Here is a 20,874-nt window from a genome sequence, read left to right as displayed (position 1 = left end):
CTGGGGTCCCTGCCCAGGTGAACTGATAACCCAACTCCCCCCACCATGCTCCTGCAAGGAGAGGCAAGAAAAGCCTGTCCAGAGGATTGTCTTAATATACTGTATTTATGCTACACAATGTATGTACTTTGAGATATAATCATCTTGCTGTAAAGGCCTGTCTCACAGGTATTGTGATTTTTCAAATTGTGATTTTAGCAGCAAGAAATTTCACTAAATATATAGAACAAGAGATTCCGATATGATGATATGATGATACAACTTCAAAGTCTAGTTTTGTTTTCTTTATGATTTTCACTGTATAACATTTATTTATGTTTTCTATAATATGTTCACCTATTTTCTTGTTTAAACATTCTGTTATTACTCAACACCAGTTTCAACTCATATATAATGTTGCCAATCCTGCTCAGCTTCCATTCATACGAACAAAGATTTTAACAAAATGAGGAAACTGAGTAAAACACACACTTTGAAATTGTCACTGAATCCCGCATAAACCACAATATCACAAAATGTACTCACAGAAATGTATATAGACATATAGAAATGTATACATAGAAAGTTTTTTTCAGACTGAAATTGTTAAAGCGATGCATCAAATAAGATTTGATCTTTCGATTGAAAGAAGTTTTTAAAAGCCTCTTTTGTTTGTCAAAATTGAATTAAATTAGGTAACCCTGTTTTTTTGTCAAGCAAATAAACTTTGCCCCAGTAAGCTGCTGCAGTTTCCTTCACCTAAACACGTTAAAGGTTAGGTCACACACTACGTTTGGAGGTTAAAGGTTAAGGCAGGCACCACATTCCAAACTTGCATACTGGTGTAAGATTTTTCAAGCTTGTTGGCTAAAACCTGGACTCCTCCAGACAGTGCAGGACTGTGCGTGGATGTTCTAAAAATGGGCATAGATTTTTAAATCAGAATCTTAAAAAGTCTGAATCTTAATTTTTAAAAGTAGCCAATATATTTCACATAACCCCTTTTAACTACTATACAGTTTCATTTTTATCTACACATTTTGCCTATACCGTCTGTAGATGGAAGTCGAGAGTAGATAGGGCTTGCAAGGGTTAATCCAGGTAAATAAAATCTCATTCATGGGGTTTTAAACTATAACCAATTTGCACTTTTGGAGAACCATGCTGTCCGCTTTGCTGTGTGATCGGTTCATCACGACTAACTCCTCATTAGATATGAAGTTGTTTATCCAGCCGTTCCTGCCTGCTGAGCAGCTGGTAAGCTTTTTTTCCTTAGATGCCTCAAATGGCCTCTACAGACCTCTCCCAGTCATTCATATTTGTTAGGATACCTAATGAGGACATTCTTGCAAATTACTTCTTTGCTTCCTGCCAGCTCCACAGACTTAAAAGCTGTTCTGGAAGCGTTAAACACATCTGTCAAATTTAATCAAATGATGATGTTCTGACTCTTGCATTATCTTCTTAGTGATCGGATTAATCACAACCCCAGCAACAAGAGTGTCCAGGTGGTTAACGTTGACTATATTTGGCAACATGGATTCAGAAAAAAATCACAAACCACAGTTATTTAAAAAATATTTGACACAATCACAACTGCTATGCTAGGCAATTTAAAGTTTAAAACACGTTTTATTTATGTTTATGTTATAACATGTTCATTTGAGCTGGAAATCAAGAAAATGGAGTAAGAGAAGCCAAGGATATACAGGTGTAACATAAGGAGTGACAAGCCGTAAACGCCAAAATAATCAACGTCAAATAATCAATGTGTTCTTATGCCCTGAGGTAGAAGTAGGCAATATGGCTTGATACTTATATATTATATATTCTTAAAGGTGCACTTCACCAATTTTACACATGAAGTTCAGTTAATCACTAGGAGGTCCTCCCAGCCTGTCAAAACAGTTGTAAAATGTCTTCTTTGGTTCTGGAGGGAGCTTTTCAAAGTTTAAAAAATAACCCTGATGATGTCACCAGCTTGCAAGTCAAATAAATACCTTAAAAATGACGGTATATTTCATCACCTAATACTACCCTATATAATAATAATAATGTATACTTTATTAGTCCTGCAAGGGGAAATTCCAATCTTTTCACTCTGTTTTTACACACATTACACACAGGCCTGAATTACACACACATGCTCAGTACCTATACATGCACTAATGGAGAGATGTCAGAGTTAGGGAGCTGCCCATGGAAAGGCGCCCCGAGCAGTTAGGGGTTTCGTTGCCTTGCTCAAGGGCACCTTGGCAATGCCCAGGAGGTGAACTGGCAATAGCTACCAACGATAGAAATGGTATGGACAAATATCTGACAAATGTATACTGTCTTATGGTTAACAGCATACGGATTGCCATATCGCCCAATCCTATCCTGGGGTAATTGTATTTCTTGCATATTAATGTATGGGATTTAATACAGTTACTGTATGCGTGTCAAAACAGCATCAGTCTTTACATTATAAGGCCATTTGAAATGGGTTCTTCCCGTTTTTTTGGGACTGGACTAAATTACTTATCCCCAAAATTGTCATCCTACAATTTGTCTCTATGAAGCACTACCTCTGTCAGGATTGGAGGATTTTGGAACGTGTTAGCTGATACTGCAAAAAAACATGTGATTCATACTTACAACCTGGCAAGTAATTCAACTCAATCAAAAGCCAACAGCAGTGCAAATGGAATCATACTGCCATTTCCATCAGTTTTGTGGTTCCAAATGAATATGTTGTGCTTAGGTGAGTTCTAGGTGATGCTAAGGTGTTCGTGCAGATCAGGTAGTACAGTTGCTGTCAGACTCGTTGACATGTTGCACAGGACATTAAAGGGGCAAGGACATACCACACACCACATTTACAATAACAGCTGTGAAAAATGCAATACATAACAGTTTCAATGTTTTTTTCTGTGTGCAATAAGATAATGTGAAAAATCTCAGGTGCAATAATAATATCTATATTCACACAAGTAGTCGTTTTTAATACAGTGTATGTTTCCGGTACACTTTTACAATTATAACTTTATTTATCTTACAGCAGTTTTCTCTTTCATATTGTTCTACTTTTATATTTAATTTTTTTTCTTCATATTTATTTAAATAGTTATATATTTTCTATTTTGGTACACATTTGTGTGTAAACCTACACTTATCTGCTTAGACTGCTCTCTTCCCAACACAATTGTATCTCCTAATCTGCAGGTGCTAAGGGCCTCTGTTCAGCTTGCCTTCTTAGACTCCACGCGAGCGTGGAGGCTAAAAACCGGCGAAGACTTTGCAGAGGACTGATGTACATTTCATTTCAGAATGATCCATTTATACGTTCACATTTTCACAATCCTCATCTGCTTACTTTAATATTTGATATTTAACTGTGGGATCATTCCAATAAGTGGAATTATGCAAGGGGTCGATATGAGAGAGCATTGAAGGAATTTCTCTTTGGGGCTTTTTATTCCCAGCCAAGAACGGTGCTGCTTCTTTTTGGGAGAAGACACATTCACACTCATTTAGTTGAGACTGTCGCTGATGAGCACTGCACTGAGCATAACACTGCCCTCTCTGTCATGAATGCTCTCCTGTGTTGCAATTAATTTTCCAGGCCAATTCGTGCATGTGAACAGTGTGAGATAATTGCATTCTTGACAATACATTTTCCCCTTGGAATGTATTTTCTCTGCCTCAACTCACATCCCTGGTCAGAGCAGGAAGTGGTGAATCAAGGCCTGGGAGCAGCGTGAGTGCAAAACAGTGTGGAGAGTATTTACTTTTACACAGACAAGTGTAAGGTGGATCTTGACTTGTTATTAAACCCTATTTTTTAAACATCTTGAAGGAAACAAAAACCATGCCAAGCTGCTATTCGTGGACTTTTTGTCAGCTTTTAACATGATCCAGCCCCACATTCTAATTGATAAACTTATCAATAATTTTAGTTTAGATTTTAACATTGTAGGCTGGATTCTTGACTTTTTCATATCCAGAACTCAGAGAGTGAGGGTTAATGGATGAACGTCTGGGGAATTTGTAGATTGGTGTGGCATTACTTCACCTAAATGGGCAGAAAACAAAGGACATGGATATTGATTTTAGACACAAACCCACTAACATCAACCAAAATACCATGATCAAGGGACAGACTGTAGACTCTGCTGAAACCTAAACATTTCTTGGGACTATAGTGGATCACAAGCTTAAATTTACTTTTCACTCTGAAGCTTTATGCAAAAAAGGCCAGCAGCGCCTGTACTGCCTGAGGAGACTGTCCAACTTTCATGTTGATAAGTCCCTCATGATTCTGCTCTATACAGATCTTATATTGAATCTGTCCTGATCTTCTCTCTTCTCTGATAGTTCAGTAATCTTAACATCAAGGCCAAAACTGCACTAAACAGAGTTGTGAAGATGAGCAACAACATATTGGGAGTTCAACAGTGCATTATATGTTGAGGACAGTCAGAGACGTTGACAAAAGGGGTTTTGTGATGTAATGTAATGGATGCTGATGTTGTTGTTGACGATGGTTGTTGTTGACCACCTTGTAAGGCTGATAAGCACTTTTCCTATCCTGTGTAGGCTACTTTGACGCTGCTACCCATGCACCTTGTACTTGTATTTATTTGTTCTCATATTGTAACGGTTGTGTTCCAGTTTTTACTGTTGTTCAGGCTTACTCTATTATCTATCTTCACATATATGCTTTACTTGGTTGACATTGCATGAGAAGCTGGAGATGAGTAAAGATAAATATATGAACTTCACATTTCCTGGCAAGGTACTCAAATGAGATCAAAACCATAATTGTTGTGTGTGTATTGTTGGAATCTCTTGTTCTAAAGTCTTTAGTCCACCATGAGCAGTTTCTAACATCATGTGGAGCTGTTGGAGACTAATTTAGTGCTTCTGGTAGGGAGCCTGCAGGTCTGTTCAATAGTACTAAAAGGCTCATCTACACTAATGAATTTCCTTGTGATGAAAAAACTAACTGGGAGGCAGGAAGCTTTATGACACATCATCCAATATTGTTACATAAAGGGAAATTACAAGATGGCAAACAGCCCAGTATTTCTTCGGAGAAACTGGATGGAGACTACTGAAGTCTATGAAGGTTTAGTTTATCCATGGAGAGTATGTGAAAAAGGCATTATTTTATCTAACCGTGTTTAAATTATGAAAATGAGCAGGATCAAAACATTTATCTCTGTTAAGTAAGAAATCTAATTTGTTGCAGAGACATAGGAAGTTAAAATCTACTTTGTACTCTGGGCTTCAGAAACTGACAGCAAGGTTCAATGATCATTAGATCTAATGACAAGTTGGAGACAAATGACTTTACTTTGGTATTTACCGACACACTTCTAAATTGTTCAGCAGTGTGTAATAGGGCAATATTATATTGAAAGTTGCAAGGGAGCAAATTCTTCGACTGTTAGATGTCATACTGATGAACATACAGTATGAGCCATGCGCTTGGCCTTTGACCCTGTTCCCCTTGCCACACTAAAAATGCAACTTGAGTGAGTGACTGCAACAAAAGTTTTTTTTTTTTGTTCAGCACATTGCCATCTGGTAATGTAATAAAATATGGAAATGTGATGAAATCTTGTGGTATTTCCATTTTTTTGCCTGCTCCGTATGTAAGTTAAAGTAGGTACTGTACACCTTTAGAACCCATGCCTCTCACTGGCCCAAATTGTGTTCGTCTTAACCACCTAAAGATGAAATAGCACCACATAAAAAATCATTTTGACTTATTTTAAGGAGGCACTGGTGAATTATGTTTAAATTCTCTGACCATTATAATTATACACCCTGTAATGTCAGGAGATTTACAGTAGGTGGGTCCACATGCACATACCATATTAATTCTCAAGAACATGAGACACTGACTATGACAGTGAGTTATTTCTGTCTTATTGTTTTCCCAATTACCCTGCTGAAAGAATGACTTAACTACAAATGATGCTACCAACTGATTCAAATACCTGGCAGCTTTCTGTTAATTAGACACATTGATGACCATACATTGACGTAATTTGTATACAAGCTCTTTTATTGGCTTGATGTAAGTAACGTAGGACTTCTGATTGGCTAGCAGTTTGAGGTAAAACATTCGACTGGCCAATAGACTACAATCAAGTGCTCACTCACTTAATACTGAAACCCACTGGGAACATACAGTATATAAAACCCTGCACTGTGGGTAATGTTCAGCAGATTCACAAGTGAGACTATCATTCTTCATTACCAGAAGATCTACTATCTCTCGTGAGTATAGATAAAAGACTGCTTTTTCAGTTGATTGTGCAAATTGTGTTGTTTGATATCAGATGATGTGTTTGTATTAGACTGGATAACCACCTATACTGGTGGATTTACTGGTTAGCAACAGAAGGGAGATGCAACATTTCTGGTTTGATGATGTTATACTATCTATGGTAGGCTGCAGCTAATTCTGCTAATGGACAGAGCTGCTGTTATAGCTACTGGCAAAGTTCAGCTGCTTTCACAGCGAGGGAGTGTAAGAGAGAGACAAGAAGAGGATTCATATAGCGGTGAATGCATGCAGTAGATGAGAAAGTCCGTACAAAAAGAATGCTGTGGACACAGATCACACAAAATTATTTTTAAAACTTTTCCTTGCATTTGGTATTGTGTGTGTTTTCCACAGGGAATCATGATAATGCAGAAACTCTGGACTCTCCTCCTTGCCTATGCGCTGATCATTTGTCAGATGTACGTCACACAGGCAGCTCCATCCAGGTCAGAGTTGTGGCATTATTCCTAAAAGTATAAAACATATTTACCTTGTAAAAACATTGTGATTTTGTCTGACTTTTTTGATGTGTTTACAATTATTTCTGCAGAACGCTTTTCCTCATTTACCATAACCATTGCTTGCTTATGGATGTAAAAATGCCATTTAACTTCCTGTGAGCTTTTAAAAGGAACAATAACATCAGATTACATAAAGTTCGCATTGTATCCCTACTGTTGTATTTGTCTGGGCAAGTTATACAGTTTTTTAAACCAATGATGCGGCAGAACCAGAACTAGAGAGACCAATCTAATCTACTGTAATGTGTTTTTTTAGAACTAGTAAGGAGTCTATGTCAGATGGAATCATACTATCGAATGATGATGCCCAAAGGTTACTCCAAGCTATCAAGGAGTTCATGCAGATAACTTCAGATGAGCAAGACACAGCTGATGGAAACAGGTGTGGCTTTTAAAATTTGTAGGTATCATCATAGTATAGTTAACCGTGATTATAATAAAGTTTAAGTACTATCTATCTATCTATCTATCTATCTATCTATCTATCTATCTATCTATCTATCTATCTATCTATCTATCTAAACCCATTACAATCAGTTGCAAAATATAACACACTTTTGTTATAAGCTCAACAGCTCCAACTTTGGTATTCATTATTATTCAAGGTATACAGTGAAATTGATGTACATTAACGCTCAGTCATAATCACTTAATGCATGGACTGCAGTTATTCATTCATTCATTCATCCATCCATTTATTCAGTATAAAATGATGTGCCTGAAAAACAGTGTCCATGGTCAGAAAACTGAAGAGAGCATGATATCAAATAACATGAGAGAACATGCATGACAGACATTATTACAGAAAAGGAAATTTAACAATAGCATGACAACATAACAACAATATTTTGATTAACAAGAGCTCTTTATATGCCTGTTGGATCTGTTAGCATGCGTTTGAAATATTAATTTAATGCATGACTTTTTGGAAAAACATCATGCATGTAATTTTTTATATTTATCTGCATGCCATGGTTACCGTAAGCCTGTTTCTGCATGTTTGTCTTTGTCTCTAACAGCCTGGATAGACCCATGTCTAAGCGCTGCACCGGCTTAAGCACTTGTGTGCTGGGCAAACTCTCCCAGGATATTCACAAACTACAAACCTATCCCCGCACCAAGGTGGGAGCAGGCACGCCTGGAAAGAAACGAAGTCTATCCGAGCAACATGAAAACTACGGCAACTCATACAACTAAAACTCTCACTTTTTAACCTATCTATTCTGTCTGTCTGTCTGTCTGTCTGAGTTAACAGATGCTTGTTCATCCAGCACTATCCATTCACAAGACTGCTGATGCATGTGGATCCTATTTGTCTGACTAACCTCATGGAAACGCCCTTGCTTTAATTTTGGCAGACATTGGATTTTGACAACTATAAATTTAACTAGTTAGACTATAAAACTTAGAATTACTGTATAGCTACAAACATACTGTCACTTAGGTGGTTCTGTACATTACAATACAAATTAGAAACAGCTAAAAACATTGCTAATATTAAATAATTGTTCTCTTCATGGTAACTATGTTTCCCCTTAAATACAATCATCTTTAACATGGAAGCTGTTTTTTAATTCATTCAAGATTAAAAACATACAGTACATAACTCATTGAAAAAAAAAATGAATGGAGAAAAGGGTAAGCATGGACTACCTATAATGCACAACAATTGTCGGTATATTTTCTCATTGTGTTTAATTGGTTGTTGATGATGCTAAACAATACTGCTCAACATGTGTCTTGAGTATCATAATAATCTATGTTTACTATCTTTTCCATTGTTACAAGTAATGCAACAGCACAGAAGCGGGCATGCAACACATCCACCTGTGTAACCCACCGCTTGGCTGACTTCCTGAGTCGATCAGGAGGACTGGGACACAGCAACTTCATTCCCACCAACGTGGGTGCCCAGGCATTTGGCAGACGGAAGAGGCGTGGCCCTATGTGAGCACAAGAGCAGATACATGGTGTGTTAGCACTCTGTACATCAGTACTATTGCTGGACTCATTGAAGCTTATACTGTAGATAAAGTACAAGAGAGCAATTTGAAACAAAATCATTGTGTTTTAACACCAAATTGAGAATTACAGTTAGTAGAAAGGCTTCTTACTTGATTTTTTTCAAACATAAAATGCACTTGTATTTGACATATTTGGTGTTACATAAGTGCAAGGTAGTCGTTTACATTTTTTATATATCCGTCAAGGGAAATCTCAAAATATATTAATATTAAATATGTACAAATATATGGCCACATGCGGAAATTGGTTCTCTGTCAATCAACCAAGTATCAACTAAAGCACTATATACTGTCCAAGTGTTGTTGCGTTTGAACTTTACAGATTTGTAAAAAGCTACCTATAATGTCCTGAAATTAGATATAATTGTCAATTATGCCATGTTTTTGTTAAGTATGGACATTCACATATTACTCTGGCTGTAATGTGGTCATTCATATACCACAAGCTGACCAAACCAGATTTACCTACAGTGCCAACAAGTCACTGACTCCACTGTCCTTTTTTTGTGACAGCTTCAGTGTATGAATTCTATAAAAAAAAAAAAAAAAAAGGTAATTACTGCGAGCCATTCTGGTGGCCCAAAAGGTCTACTACGGAACTTTGGTTCTCATATCTCGTACTGCCCATCTTCTGTTGTAAATCTATAAATGAAGCCAAATGCCCCACAAATTATTTTCTGAATCTGAATCTTTTCAGAAGTTGAACTATTTTTTTTATTTTCCTATCCTCTCTTTGGCTGTCTAGGACCAAGTGCCTCCTTTGAGTGAAAAAAACTGCATCATCATCTACCTGCAAACACTTGGAAGCAGGAACTTATACAGTATTCTTCACAAACATGGACTGATCTTGCTTTCAGACTACAACCAGAAAGTTGGTATAACATATTCATTGTTAGTCTGTGCTTAAAAACAGAGAAATAACTAGCATTGTTGTCATCCTCATTATGGAACGGTAACTAAGAAGAAATTTTATTTGCTAAGAGGGATGAGAATAGATTTTTCTCTGTCTTGGCTTGTGGCTCAACTGGTCTTCTGACCTGTATCTACAGTACGGTGTGTCGAAACTGGAAGTCACATACTGAACGTCTGCACTACCAACAAAACCTTCAGCAACAGTGGCTGTCTTGTGTCTTGATGTAAAACACTTCATTACATTTCATTAAAGTGCACAATGCAAGTGTGAAAATGTACTTGGAATTCTAAATATTGTAATAATCGTGAATTCAAAGCAGGAATAAATTGTATTTTAGCTACATTACGCTTTCATGTCTTACTGTGTTTTTGTTTGATTGGGTGTTATAAGCTGTTAAAACCCATACTGAGCTTTCCAGCAGCAATCTATTCTTTCAAAAAGGTTCACATAATGTGCTACAGTATGAAAAACAAGGTATAACATCAAACCATGAAATTTTGTGAAATAGAGAGGACACACTGCATTCACTACACATACATAATTGGACCATTTCCAAACTTGAATATAGAATATTTCTTTATATATTGAATGTTGTGAGTTGTAAACTAGTGTTTGATATTTTTTGTTTTGAGAAACAATGGTAGGCATGTCACTGAACACATGTTCATGTGCGTATTTTATCTTTCTATACCTGGCTCATTTTACCCTCTAGTGTTCTAATTTATCATTGGATAAGGAGCCTTTCTCAAGAACAAGAGTCTTTAATGTGGGGTAGCTTCTCCTGCAGCATCATAACATGTTTCATTGTAAAGTTTGTATGTTGTTTCAGTAAAAATCTATTTGAAATGTTTCAATGTACTTTCTAAAGCTTCTTACTCACCTAAAAGTAGAAAGGCTGTTTTGTGTATTAGTTCAACAAAGGTCCATAGTGAACCATGCAACAGCAATATGATTGGATTTATTAGCAGATTAGCCAATAAAGATGACACTTGGACACACCTCATGGAACCATGTAGACCAAAGTGCTTTTAATTACTTAAGCTAAACCATTCCTTAACTATTTATATTCAGGCCTATAGATATTTATTTCTTGTCATGATACAATATTTCCTCATCTTTTCACCAAACAGAGGTATTTGCCTTACCTTAACCATACTACTTTGTTCGAAATAATACACATTTATTCATACTATCTCTTTTTCATAAATGACATTTACACATTGTTATAAAATGTATAAAAAATCTTATTGTAGAAAATCGATGCCGCAGAACCAGAGCTATCCATTTTATTCCATGCATTCGTCTTCCTTGTGAAACCCTGCTGCCTACATTACCCATAATGCACGCTGAACTCAAGCCCTGCTCTCATCCAGTTTGTGGCGAAGAAAACTATATATAACTATATATAATTGGAAATACAGTGGTTTTGCCTAAAAGCCTTTTCATAGTGGTGATAAGTTAGAAATGGCTCAGCAGGGGAAAAAATGCGGTCAAATCCCTCCAAAGTCGACGTGGATAGCAAAGAAACATCGGCAAAATAACAACCAACACCTGATGCTAAAAAGACGGGTTAGCCACTATGACCGAACAGTTAAGCTAGCTAACGTTACCATCATTAAGTTGGGGCTAATGCTAAATTGGCAACTTTGGTACAGAGAAACATTACTTCCTTGGACAAGTAAAAAAGAGACTTGCAAGGTGGCAACTATGGATGCAAAGTTTGCCTAACCTCTTAATATTGAACACACAAAGATTGCGACTGTCAGAATAATTGCGCACTTTTACAGTCCCAGTAACAATTCCTCAAAATAAGGAGGAGCGCAGAGGTTACCAAGATGCCGAAGAAGGTGTGGACAAAATAACCTGACCTGAGGGAGTGACGTTTCAACTCAAAGTAAGTAATTGTTTTTTACACATTGCATTACTATGCTGTGAACATGAGCATACAGAAAATTAGCATTGTCGTTTTTGTTGTTGCTGGTTTGTGTGCCTGTATGTGGCCTGTATTGTAACCTATTGACATGGTTTATTAATGTTGATAGATGTAACATGGTGTTTTTTATGTTGAGCTCTCTCAACTGTTGCTCTCTTTCTTCAAATGGCATAAACATTGCTTCTTTTCATTTTGCACTTTCAACTGTTTCACAGCACACACTTCACACACCAATGCTTTGCTGGCATTTTTTATGTTGCTGATGATTTCCATACAAACTTGTTTATTTTAGTTCAAGTTAATGATTTTTGATAAATCAAATGCTTTGTCACATTCTCTAAGCCAGTTTGTGACCATACCAGTTGGGGTAGTATAAGTGATTAGTATATTTAATGTTTTATCCATGCATTCATCAACCATTTTGTTACTCTGTGAGTCACTTTGTAAATGTTGGGTTAGTAGCCTATACAACAGCCATTAAAATGGCTATTGCAAGGAGGGACAACACTGAAGTTGGCTTCCGATTCGCAGCTTCCGAGGGGGTGTTTCTGTCCTAATTGGCCAAAACAATATTCAAATATATGCTTACTGCAAGCTACTGTAACTTTGGTTTCTAATGTCTTAGAGTAGGTGACCAGACGTCCCGGTTTGACCGGGACAGTCCCGATTTTTAATTGCTTGTCCCGAGTCCCGACAAAAGCCTGTCGGGACGCTAAAATGTCCCGGTTTACACCAGGAGCGGCGTCAGCCGATTTTGCCGTGTCTTCAGCCCCGAATGTAACTTTGTCCAGTTTATTTTTCCGAGGCGAATAGAACGGGCAGCTACGTACGGGGTCCGACCATTCTGTATTTGTTGCCTATCACCTAGCAACCGTCTCTCCGTGAGGAAAGCTGTGAAAGGGGTGAAGTTTTCGGAGGAATCGTAGCCAAATCAGTCTAATACAGTGATGCCATCAACACAAAGTTTAGAGCGCAATACTAATGATTTAGTTTGAAGTTCCCGTGACGTGACGTTTCCAGTCTACGGTTCAGACTCAAACACACGGAGCTCTGAAGCAGACCTGTGGGTCGCTTAGTGTCCACTATCTCTGTAAAATGCAGGGCAGCTTCAGGTTCATGGATGCGCTCAGCTGTGATCATGCTGCGGCAGATGTGTTGCGTTTGTGCTCCGTGTATTTCTTTAGTTTCGGGTTTCTACCTCCGACGTAGAGCAGCGTACAGCCACTTCCATAGCTAAACAATTTGTCTCATTCAGAGACCAGAGACCCAAACGGGGCTCTGTGTCTGTCAGAAGGTCTGAGATCTACCGTATCAGCAGAGCAATCACGTAATGCACAGCAGACTATGGTGCAGGTATAGATTATTTTCTGAAATATAGCTTGTGATTTTATTCTTGCAATAGCCTATTATCACTTTATTTTTCTCAAAATATCACGACTCCTCCAAATCACAGAGAACACTACTGTGTTTATATACTTTGAATGTGCACAAAGTTTTGGACAAGAGCAGTAAATCTTGCTCAAACATCTGAAATATTACAGTCCAGGGGTTTATTAATAAATTAAAATGAATGAATGTATCATTGAGGTGAATAATTGTCATATGCACATTAAGGAGGTTACTTAACCAACAAAAGACGCAAAACAGGAGGTAAGAGTAAATGATGCCTATAGGCTACATGTGTGCTGACTCAGATATAATTAGAAAAGTCCATCCAAAGGAGAATAAATAGTTGAAAGCAATACAGAATGCCTGACAGCCTTACTGCAATATATTCCATTATGTTTTTATATTTGGATTGTAATCTGTTTCTCTTTAAATAAAGATATTTGCAGCATACATTGATTCAGAAAAAGGTAGAAATAAGTGCATAAAAATTCACCAGAATGCAGGAAATTAAGTGTTTAATGCTCAAAACTTTCAATAAATCATTTTAATTACTTTGTTGTTATTGGAATAAATAACACTTAAAAAAATCTTTTTTAGAAAAAATCTCAACATAAATCTCACACTAAACTGAAAAAGGCTGTTACTGCAATTTTGTTAATTTCACAGGAAAAAACACTTATTATTAGACGAGGAGCCTAGGATCAAAATAATGAAGTTACTGTCTGTGTCTGTGTCTGCACATGTTCACGTTAAAAAGCGTGTGCGTGCACAAACACACTACGGTCACGCGCAAAGTGTCCTGGTTTTAGCTCCAGGAAATCTGGTCACCCTATCTTAGAGACTAGATTTTTTTCAAGATAAAATCCACTTACTTTATCACAGTAGTTACTGAAATGCATATCTTTTAAGAAACTGAAAAAACTAGCCTGGCATAGCCAGAATAATAAGCAAATGCTTATTAAGGCATGGTCACACATGCGTGAATGCAGGTGAGTGATCATCGCCTGCAGAGGCGATACAGGCTGGAGACACAGCAATGATCAACGTCTCCGATTTTGCTGGTCAAAGTTGAACTCGCATGATGCAAATTTGATTTGGCACTGGAAGCAAATTTTGTATTCGCCCCTTTGCTCGCGTAGAGTGGAAGTGAAAGAGATGAGGATAATTGGCAATGTTCATTTTGTGCATGTATGACCCTGCCCATAGCCTAGAACCTCTGTTCAATTTTGATTTCCGAAGTGCGTTATCAACGGTGCAGACCAAAATGCCTCTGGACACAATTGAATTGATGTACAACCAATCAGAGCAACGTAGCGCTGAGCGACGCATGCAAGGTGGGGCGGTGCTTGGTCTGTTTTTGAAGCAGGAAAAAGATGGCAGCAGGGTCACCTTCTTAAATTACCAAGGGGGTAAGCCTCTCCTCACAACCCGTACCTCCTATGGTGCCAGTTTGATGCTAACAAGCACTCACCTGCCGTTAGCATCCCATTGACTGCCATTCATTTTGACGTCACTTTGACAGCGAATAACTTTACATCTGAAGCGTTTAAAGACTTTATTTGTCCATTGTTTATTTCTAAAGAAACACGACAATATAGAAAAGGCTCCATTACCTTATATCTCACGTTATGGCTCCGTAGCAGACGTTTTTGTAAAAATAGGCTAACGATTGTGTCATAACCACGCGACTTACTGTTGCATAGTAGAAGAATTACCGTATAGTACAGGAGAAGCTCGCAGGCAATTTCGACTTACATTAGCTGTTTAAGTTTAATTACTAATGTTAACTAGCATTTTAGTTAGCAATAATTAGCCTGTGCCTATGTTATCTCCTTACATATACCTACTCTCTCCGTCTCTGCAAGATTCAGAATGATTGAGATTTCTCTTGGCACAGCTACCAGAAGACTTACAACTTTCAGACAGGTTGCTCAGGTCACATCTACGTCTTCAAGCTCAGTTGGAGGCTGCGCAGTAACGCTCAGCGCTCACCGGAAAAGTGCTTCTAAAATCTGAGATCTGAGATCTGCTGGTCCATTCTATATATACTGTCTATGCTCTCTCCATTCCATTCTCATTCCACTTTGTTGAAGTTTAAAACTATTGGATCTGCCCAGAGCCACTCTGGATCTGCCATAACCAATCGCTAACGTTTGGTCGTGACGTATGTCATGCGCATGTGCAACAAGAGAGGAGACCGTCAAGGCTTATATTTAGCATTAGCATCCCTAGCGTTAGCCTTAGCCTTAGCCAACTCCTTCACCACTAACAGAGTGAGCTGGAAAATCAAACTTTTCCTGAACCCCGTGGGGAGGAGGGCCACAACATCATGGCCACCAACACAACTCAGCAAAGATTGTTCTTGCTCGGGCTTTAACTTCTGGATATTCGGCGCCGTTGCCACAACGGACCGAATGGTTTCGCTCGCATCTTTCTCTGCCACAACTCTAGCACACGGCCTCAATGTCATCGTTCTCAGCCACTCCCTCTGTTCGCTGATTGGGCTGCCAAAAATTTTGAAGGAGAAAACCCAAGACTATACCGCAAACCCAGATGGAGTACTGAAGGGAAATGAAAATTGAGCGGAAGTACGTAGGAGGGCGGAGCCAGGCTAGTATGTAGTCAGAGCAAATGAAACTGGTGGTTTTTCAGGCTAAGAAAAGAAAGCTTTTTTGGTTCAACATATTTAAATCGTTGGTTACTGTGGCGTATAACGACTTAGAATCAGTTTCTTCATCTTGTAAGTGTCCTTTATAATCAAAGGCCAACAAAATAAATATGTACAGAGTTTTGCTCTCTCTAACATCTGTCTGATATTGGGTCCTCCACTTTTGAAAATGGTTTGTTATAGCAAATGTTACTCTGACCTTTTTTTGCAGAGCAAAGGATATCCCCTGGAACCATTTGTTATAGGCTTCTCAACCCCCTTGGGTATTGTCACTTTTTCTCTAGAGTTCCTGTGTAACAGACCCTGAGCGTCACAGCTCCTAGTCTTTCCTAATTGACGTGCTTGTTCTACCAGTTGTTTGACTCCTCCATTCTCGAATCTCTTTAGGGAAAATATGCTTCTATCCTTTTTTTTTTTTTTTTATAACTTAATATATCAACAACAAGGGAATATTACAACATGACACAAGTGCACTGTAGCAATGTACAATGTGGGCATTAGTTTGTTTGTTTCTAAACATGAAATAACTAATCAGATGTTGACCACAATAGGGAGAAATGATAAGGGTGGTTGTTGAGGTAGGTGGAACACCTAAATGAAAGTGTGACTTGTTAGGGAGTGGTGTAGATAAGTAATATGTACTCTTTATCAATGGTCAGCTAAATTTGTGCGGTAAGTTTGGTCACTTTTACTGACACATTTGTATACAGTTTTTGATTGTTGGACATTACGTTTACTGATGTGTTTTTAAAATGTGGGGATCTGGGTATCTGATAGCAGTTTTAGAACTATCCTGTGTGTCCACTGGACATATGATGGCGCAGAGTATTTATTAACAATGACACCGTGTCATTGATGCGATCACCTGAAACCCAGTATAGCCAGTATCCTCCAGTTGCAGACCTGTGTCAGTCAGGCCTGACCATAGACTGTATAAAATAGGGCCTGACACATATTTGGGTGACATGTTTGGGTGTTTCACTGTTACTGATCCTATGTATCGTTATAGCTTGGATAGTTTCTGCCATTTTAGCAGCCCTGCTTTTTTGATGTTTTTTTTTTTTTTTTTTTTTTTTCACTAAACACTAAGTGTACTGTAAGCTTTCAGCAGGGATTGTCTGTGCACTTGTCTGCTGTACTATACCAAATATGTTTGAAGTTTAACAAAGAAATTAACAGCAAACTACATAGGCAAAACAACTAGTCACATGGTGTGTGATTGCCAGTGCTTGAAAGAAAGTAAATGCATACTCCAAACTTTCCATAAACTTTTTTTTTTATATGCAGTCTACAAGATGTTGTAAATATTGAAAAGTCAAACTTGATCCTGTGGTGGTTGAAACATGTTCAAAAGAAAGGGTGTGTTTTAAAATTTGCATCTCTCTCCCCTGAGTATTGACAGACAACACATATCTCAGTTGATTAGACAGATGAGAATGTGGCTACTTGTTTGTGAGTAGCCATGTGCAAACCCCCAAACAGAGCTAATGAAGGAGATGAGGGCTAGTGTTAGAGTTAGTTCAGAGCCTTAGAGAAGCTCTTCAAGATGCCACGTGTGTCTGGGGACGAGCGTCTGTCACTTTCGCCTCATCACCATCTGGATGACAAACTGTATGCTGGTTAGCTTGTTTAGCATAGGAACACAGACTTTTTGTGCTTGCCGGCTGGTTTAGTACAAAACCTTTCTATATGGAACGATAAGTTTAGCTTCCATCACAGAGGAGAAAAGGCAACACTATGTCCATGAAACCCTGCCTTAACATTGCCAGGACAATGTTAAGGCAAACTACATTTTTATTTAGGTGCACCAGCACAAAATTTAGGGGCACCCAAATTTTTCCTCGCGTCGCCATTAGCGCTGAATGCCGATACACGATATATAGCTCTGTATTATTTTAGAAAGTGGGCTAAATGTTCAGTTTTAAGTCAAAGCCACTTTTCACAAGCTCTTTTATTAAAACAGATTGTGATTAAAATAAAATGCAAAGACAGGGTTTCCTTTACCAGTTTGAAAATATACAGCTGCAACACACGTAAATGAAAGTTATCTGAAATAAATAGCCTAGAATATGTTAAAAAATATATCTCTGAGAAAGCTCCTTCACTTGTTTTCAACAACAATAACAGACTGATTAAAAGAGAAAGAGAACGTTGGTAAATATAGAGGTTCGACTCTGACCTGCGGCCCTTTCCTACATGTAATTCCCCCCTCTCTCTCCCCTTTCATGTCTTCAGCTTTCCTATCAAAATAAAGGCCGAAATCTTAAAAAAAAAAAAAAAAAAAAACAGACCGAAAGACATAGGGAGACAGAGGAAGAGAGGGGGAGGGCGATGGACTGAAGCGTATGCTGCTCACAGAGTGATGGCTGACTCATTATGAATGGGTCCAGCACGGGTCGAATGAGCTTTGGCGGGTCTGCGGCCCGTCTTGTGTAGGTTGTGAAATGTCTGTATCGTCACTGCGTTGCATTTTTATGAACTATGATCCAGCAGGCTCCGTCTTACACGCTATTACTCAACGAACTGAAGTTAGGTGCATTTAATAACTTCTAATATGTTTTTCACCATGGGGGCCGCAATAACCGAGAGTTACCAGCGGAACCACTGGTACCAATACAGGTTTCCCTCTCATACTTACAATATAGTAACAATATACAGCTGTGTTAATAACAATTAAAACTGTAGACAAATGTCAGCAGTTTGGACCAGCAGCGCTGTGTCTCTCCATGTTGCTGTGGAACCGTGAGTGAGTGGGGGCGGGCTGCGTGGAGGAGAGATCCAAACACAGGCACGGCTTTCCAGAAGGAACGGGTCATGTAACGCAACATTAAACCATATCGATATAAACGACCTCGCTTCGTTAGTGGAGAGGCAGCGGATGCGAGGACGTTAGGTGCACCGGTGCGACCTAGGAAAAATCTTAGTCGCACCCTTACAAATTTTGGTCGCATTTGTGACCAAATTGGTCGCACTCTAGAGCCCTGGTTGGCCAATATTATCGGCCAATATTGGCCTATCACAGACCTATTGGTATAGGGCTGGGCAATGTATCGATATTATATCGATGTATGAGGCTAGATATCGTCTTAAATTTTGGATATTGTAATATCATGATATGACACAACTGTTGTCTTTTCCTGGTTTTAAAGGCTGCATTACAATAAAGTGATGTCATTTTCTGAATTTACCAGGCTGTTGTAGCTGTTCTATTATTTGCCTTCATACACTTAGTCATTGTATCCACATTATTGGTGATTAATTATTAAAACTCTCATTGTGTAAATATATTGTGAAAGCACCAAGTCAACCCTACAGTATCATTGCAATATCGTCGCAATATCGACATTGATGTATTTGGTAAAAAATATCGGGATATTTGATTTTTTTTTCCATATCACCCAGCTCTATATTGGTATCGGTATTGGCATATATGTTTTCCGATATGCATGCAACATTTAATGAAGAAAAAACAATGCTTTGAGTGATTTAGAAATGCTGTCATAGCTATTTATTTTGTTTCTTTATTCTTTATTTAAATGGTAAGCAACTGATACTGAACATGTTTATTGAGCTATTTATTTTATTTTCTCAGTGTTCATTTCTAGAATTAGTTGGCAGTATAATACATTGCATGTATAAAAATTTTCTTTAATGAAGTTATTTGTTTAGGAAAGCAGCCATCTGAGTACATTTGCATTGCCATATTGGTGCAAAATTGGTACACAATCCACATAAAAAAGTTCTATTTTCATTTCAGCCCAAAAATTCACGATGTCACCTGCAATGTCTCAAGAAGGTAGTTTCAGTTGGGCCCTACAATGGAAATGGATTATGGTGAAAAGCAACTGTCAGATGCATGTTTGTATCAGATGCTGACCTTTGCTTTTGATTCAAACAAATCCAAAATGTCCAAATGACCCAGCTCAAAAACTCTGATGTCTACGTCCTGTTTGACACTCTGTTACCAACATTTACTCCTGGAAGCTACCCACTGCTACCACTGCTTACCTGATTGTCACAAATCAGCTCCACTGGAGGAGTTTTGGGTTGAGAGCCTTGCTCAAGGGCCCCTCAGTGGTGGTAATGAGGACGTGACAAGCTCTGCTAATTAATTTTCTTCACTTAGATTTATTCTGCCAGTCCAGCGATCAAACAGAATCCCTCTGGGTTCTATTAGCTACCAAAATGCACTTGACACTATCAATCATTACACATTTTGAAATGGCTAAACCTAGCCATTTTAAATATTTCCATGTTATTTATTTAGTATTTCGGCATTTAAAACTGAATTATAGTGAATTTTAATCCATGGGGCAATGCATGGCCAAAAACGTAGAGCTAAGTTCTAGAGTAAGGCGCAAGTGCATGTAAACCCACTATCTGCTTCTCTTTGCACTGCAATGCCACCATGTGGCAAAATAATAATATAGCATGCAAAGATTTGCTGTGCTGCATGTCATTCTTAGTGGTCAGAGAATGGAGATAGTAAGTAGTCATACTTCTTATTGAGATGTAACAAAATATAAGGGAGATTGAGCTGCCAGCACAGGGGAGGTTCATATACTCTGCAGTTATATACAGATCAATACTAATCTAATCAAGGTATTTAGTCTTCTGATATACTGTGTGCAAAATATTTGATTATGAATATTAATACACATTAACATTTTGGATATCAGGATTCTCTCAAAATAAACTGACTTTCTCAATTTGCATCATGTGTGTTTGTCTGACAACATAAAAATATATAAATCCATTGGCCATAATCTACTCCAATACTAATTTGATTTGTAGACTTTTGAGGTTCAGAGACTTTGTTCTCTTAACCTTTTCCTCTGTCCATGCAGTACATCAGTGACGTGTTGTGCTGAATTAAAGCGTTCATTCTGTCAGTGAGGTTGTCTATGCTAATGTGGCCTCAACATTAGCCAAACATACGCCTATTCTGAGTTCCCAAAAACACATTCTGCCGGCTTGAAGAGCCTTTTCAATAATAAAACGCTTTCATATTATATTCATCATGCGCTATGGTGAACACTGCAACCAAGTCTTCTGGGTTTAATTTAATGTGATTTCAGGGCCTAATTTGGCTTCCTACATGTCAGTGGTAATGAAACCTTTGTATTTG

General features: G+C 38.1%; 1 protein-coding gene across 1 annotated transcript; it reads left to right on the top strand.

Moving 5' to 3' along the window:
* Positions 1-6,643: 6,643 nt before the first annotated feature.
* calca (calcitonin/calcitonin-related polypeptide, alpha) lies at positions 6,644-8,016 on the top strand. The gene is made up of 3 exons (XM_028584931.1): positions 6,644-6,744; positions 7,076-7,201; positions 7,839-8,016. Exons 1-3 carry the CDS (start codon positions 6,659-6,661, stop codon positions 8,014-8,016), a joined length of 390 nt encoding a protein of 129 aa, XP_028440732.1. The 5' UTR covers positions 6,644-6,658.
* The last annotated feature ends 12,858 nt before the right edge of the window (positions 8,017-20,874 follow it).

Source organism: Perca flavescens, chromosome 1, assembly GCF_004354835.1.
Source record: "Perca flavescens isolate YP-PL-M2 chromosome 1, PFLA_1.0, whole genome shotgun sequence".
Classification (NCBI taxonomy): domain Eukaryota; kingdom Metazoa; phylum Chordata; class Actinopteri; order Perciformes; family Percidae; genus Perca; species Perca flavescens.
The sequence above is the reverse complement of the archived record's forward strand: the minus strand, read 5'-3'. Positions and strand labels throughout refer to the sequence as shown.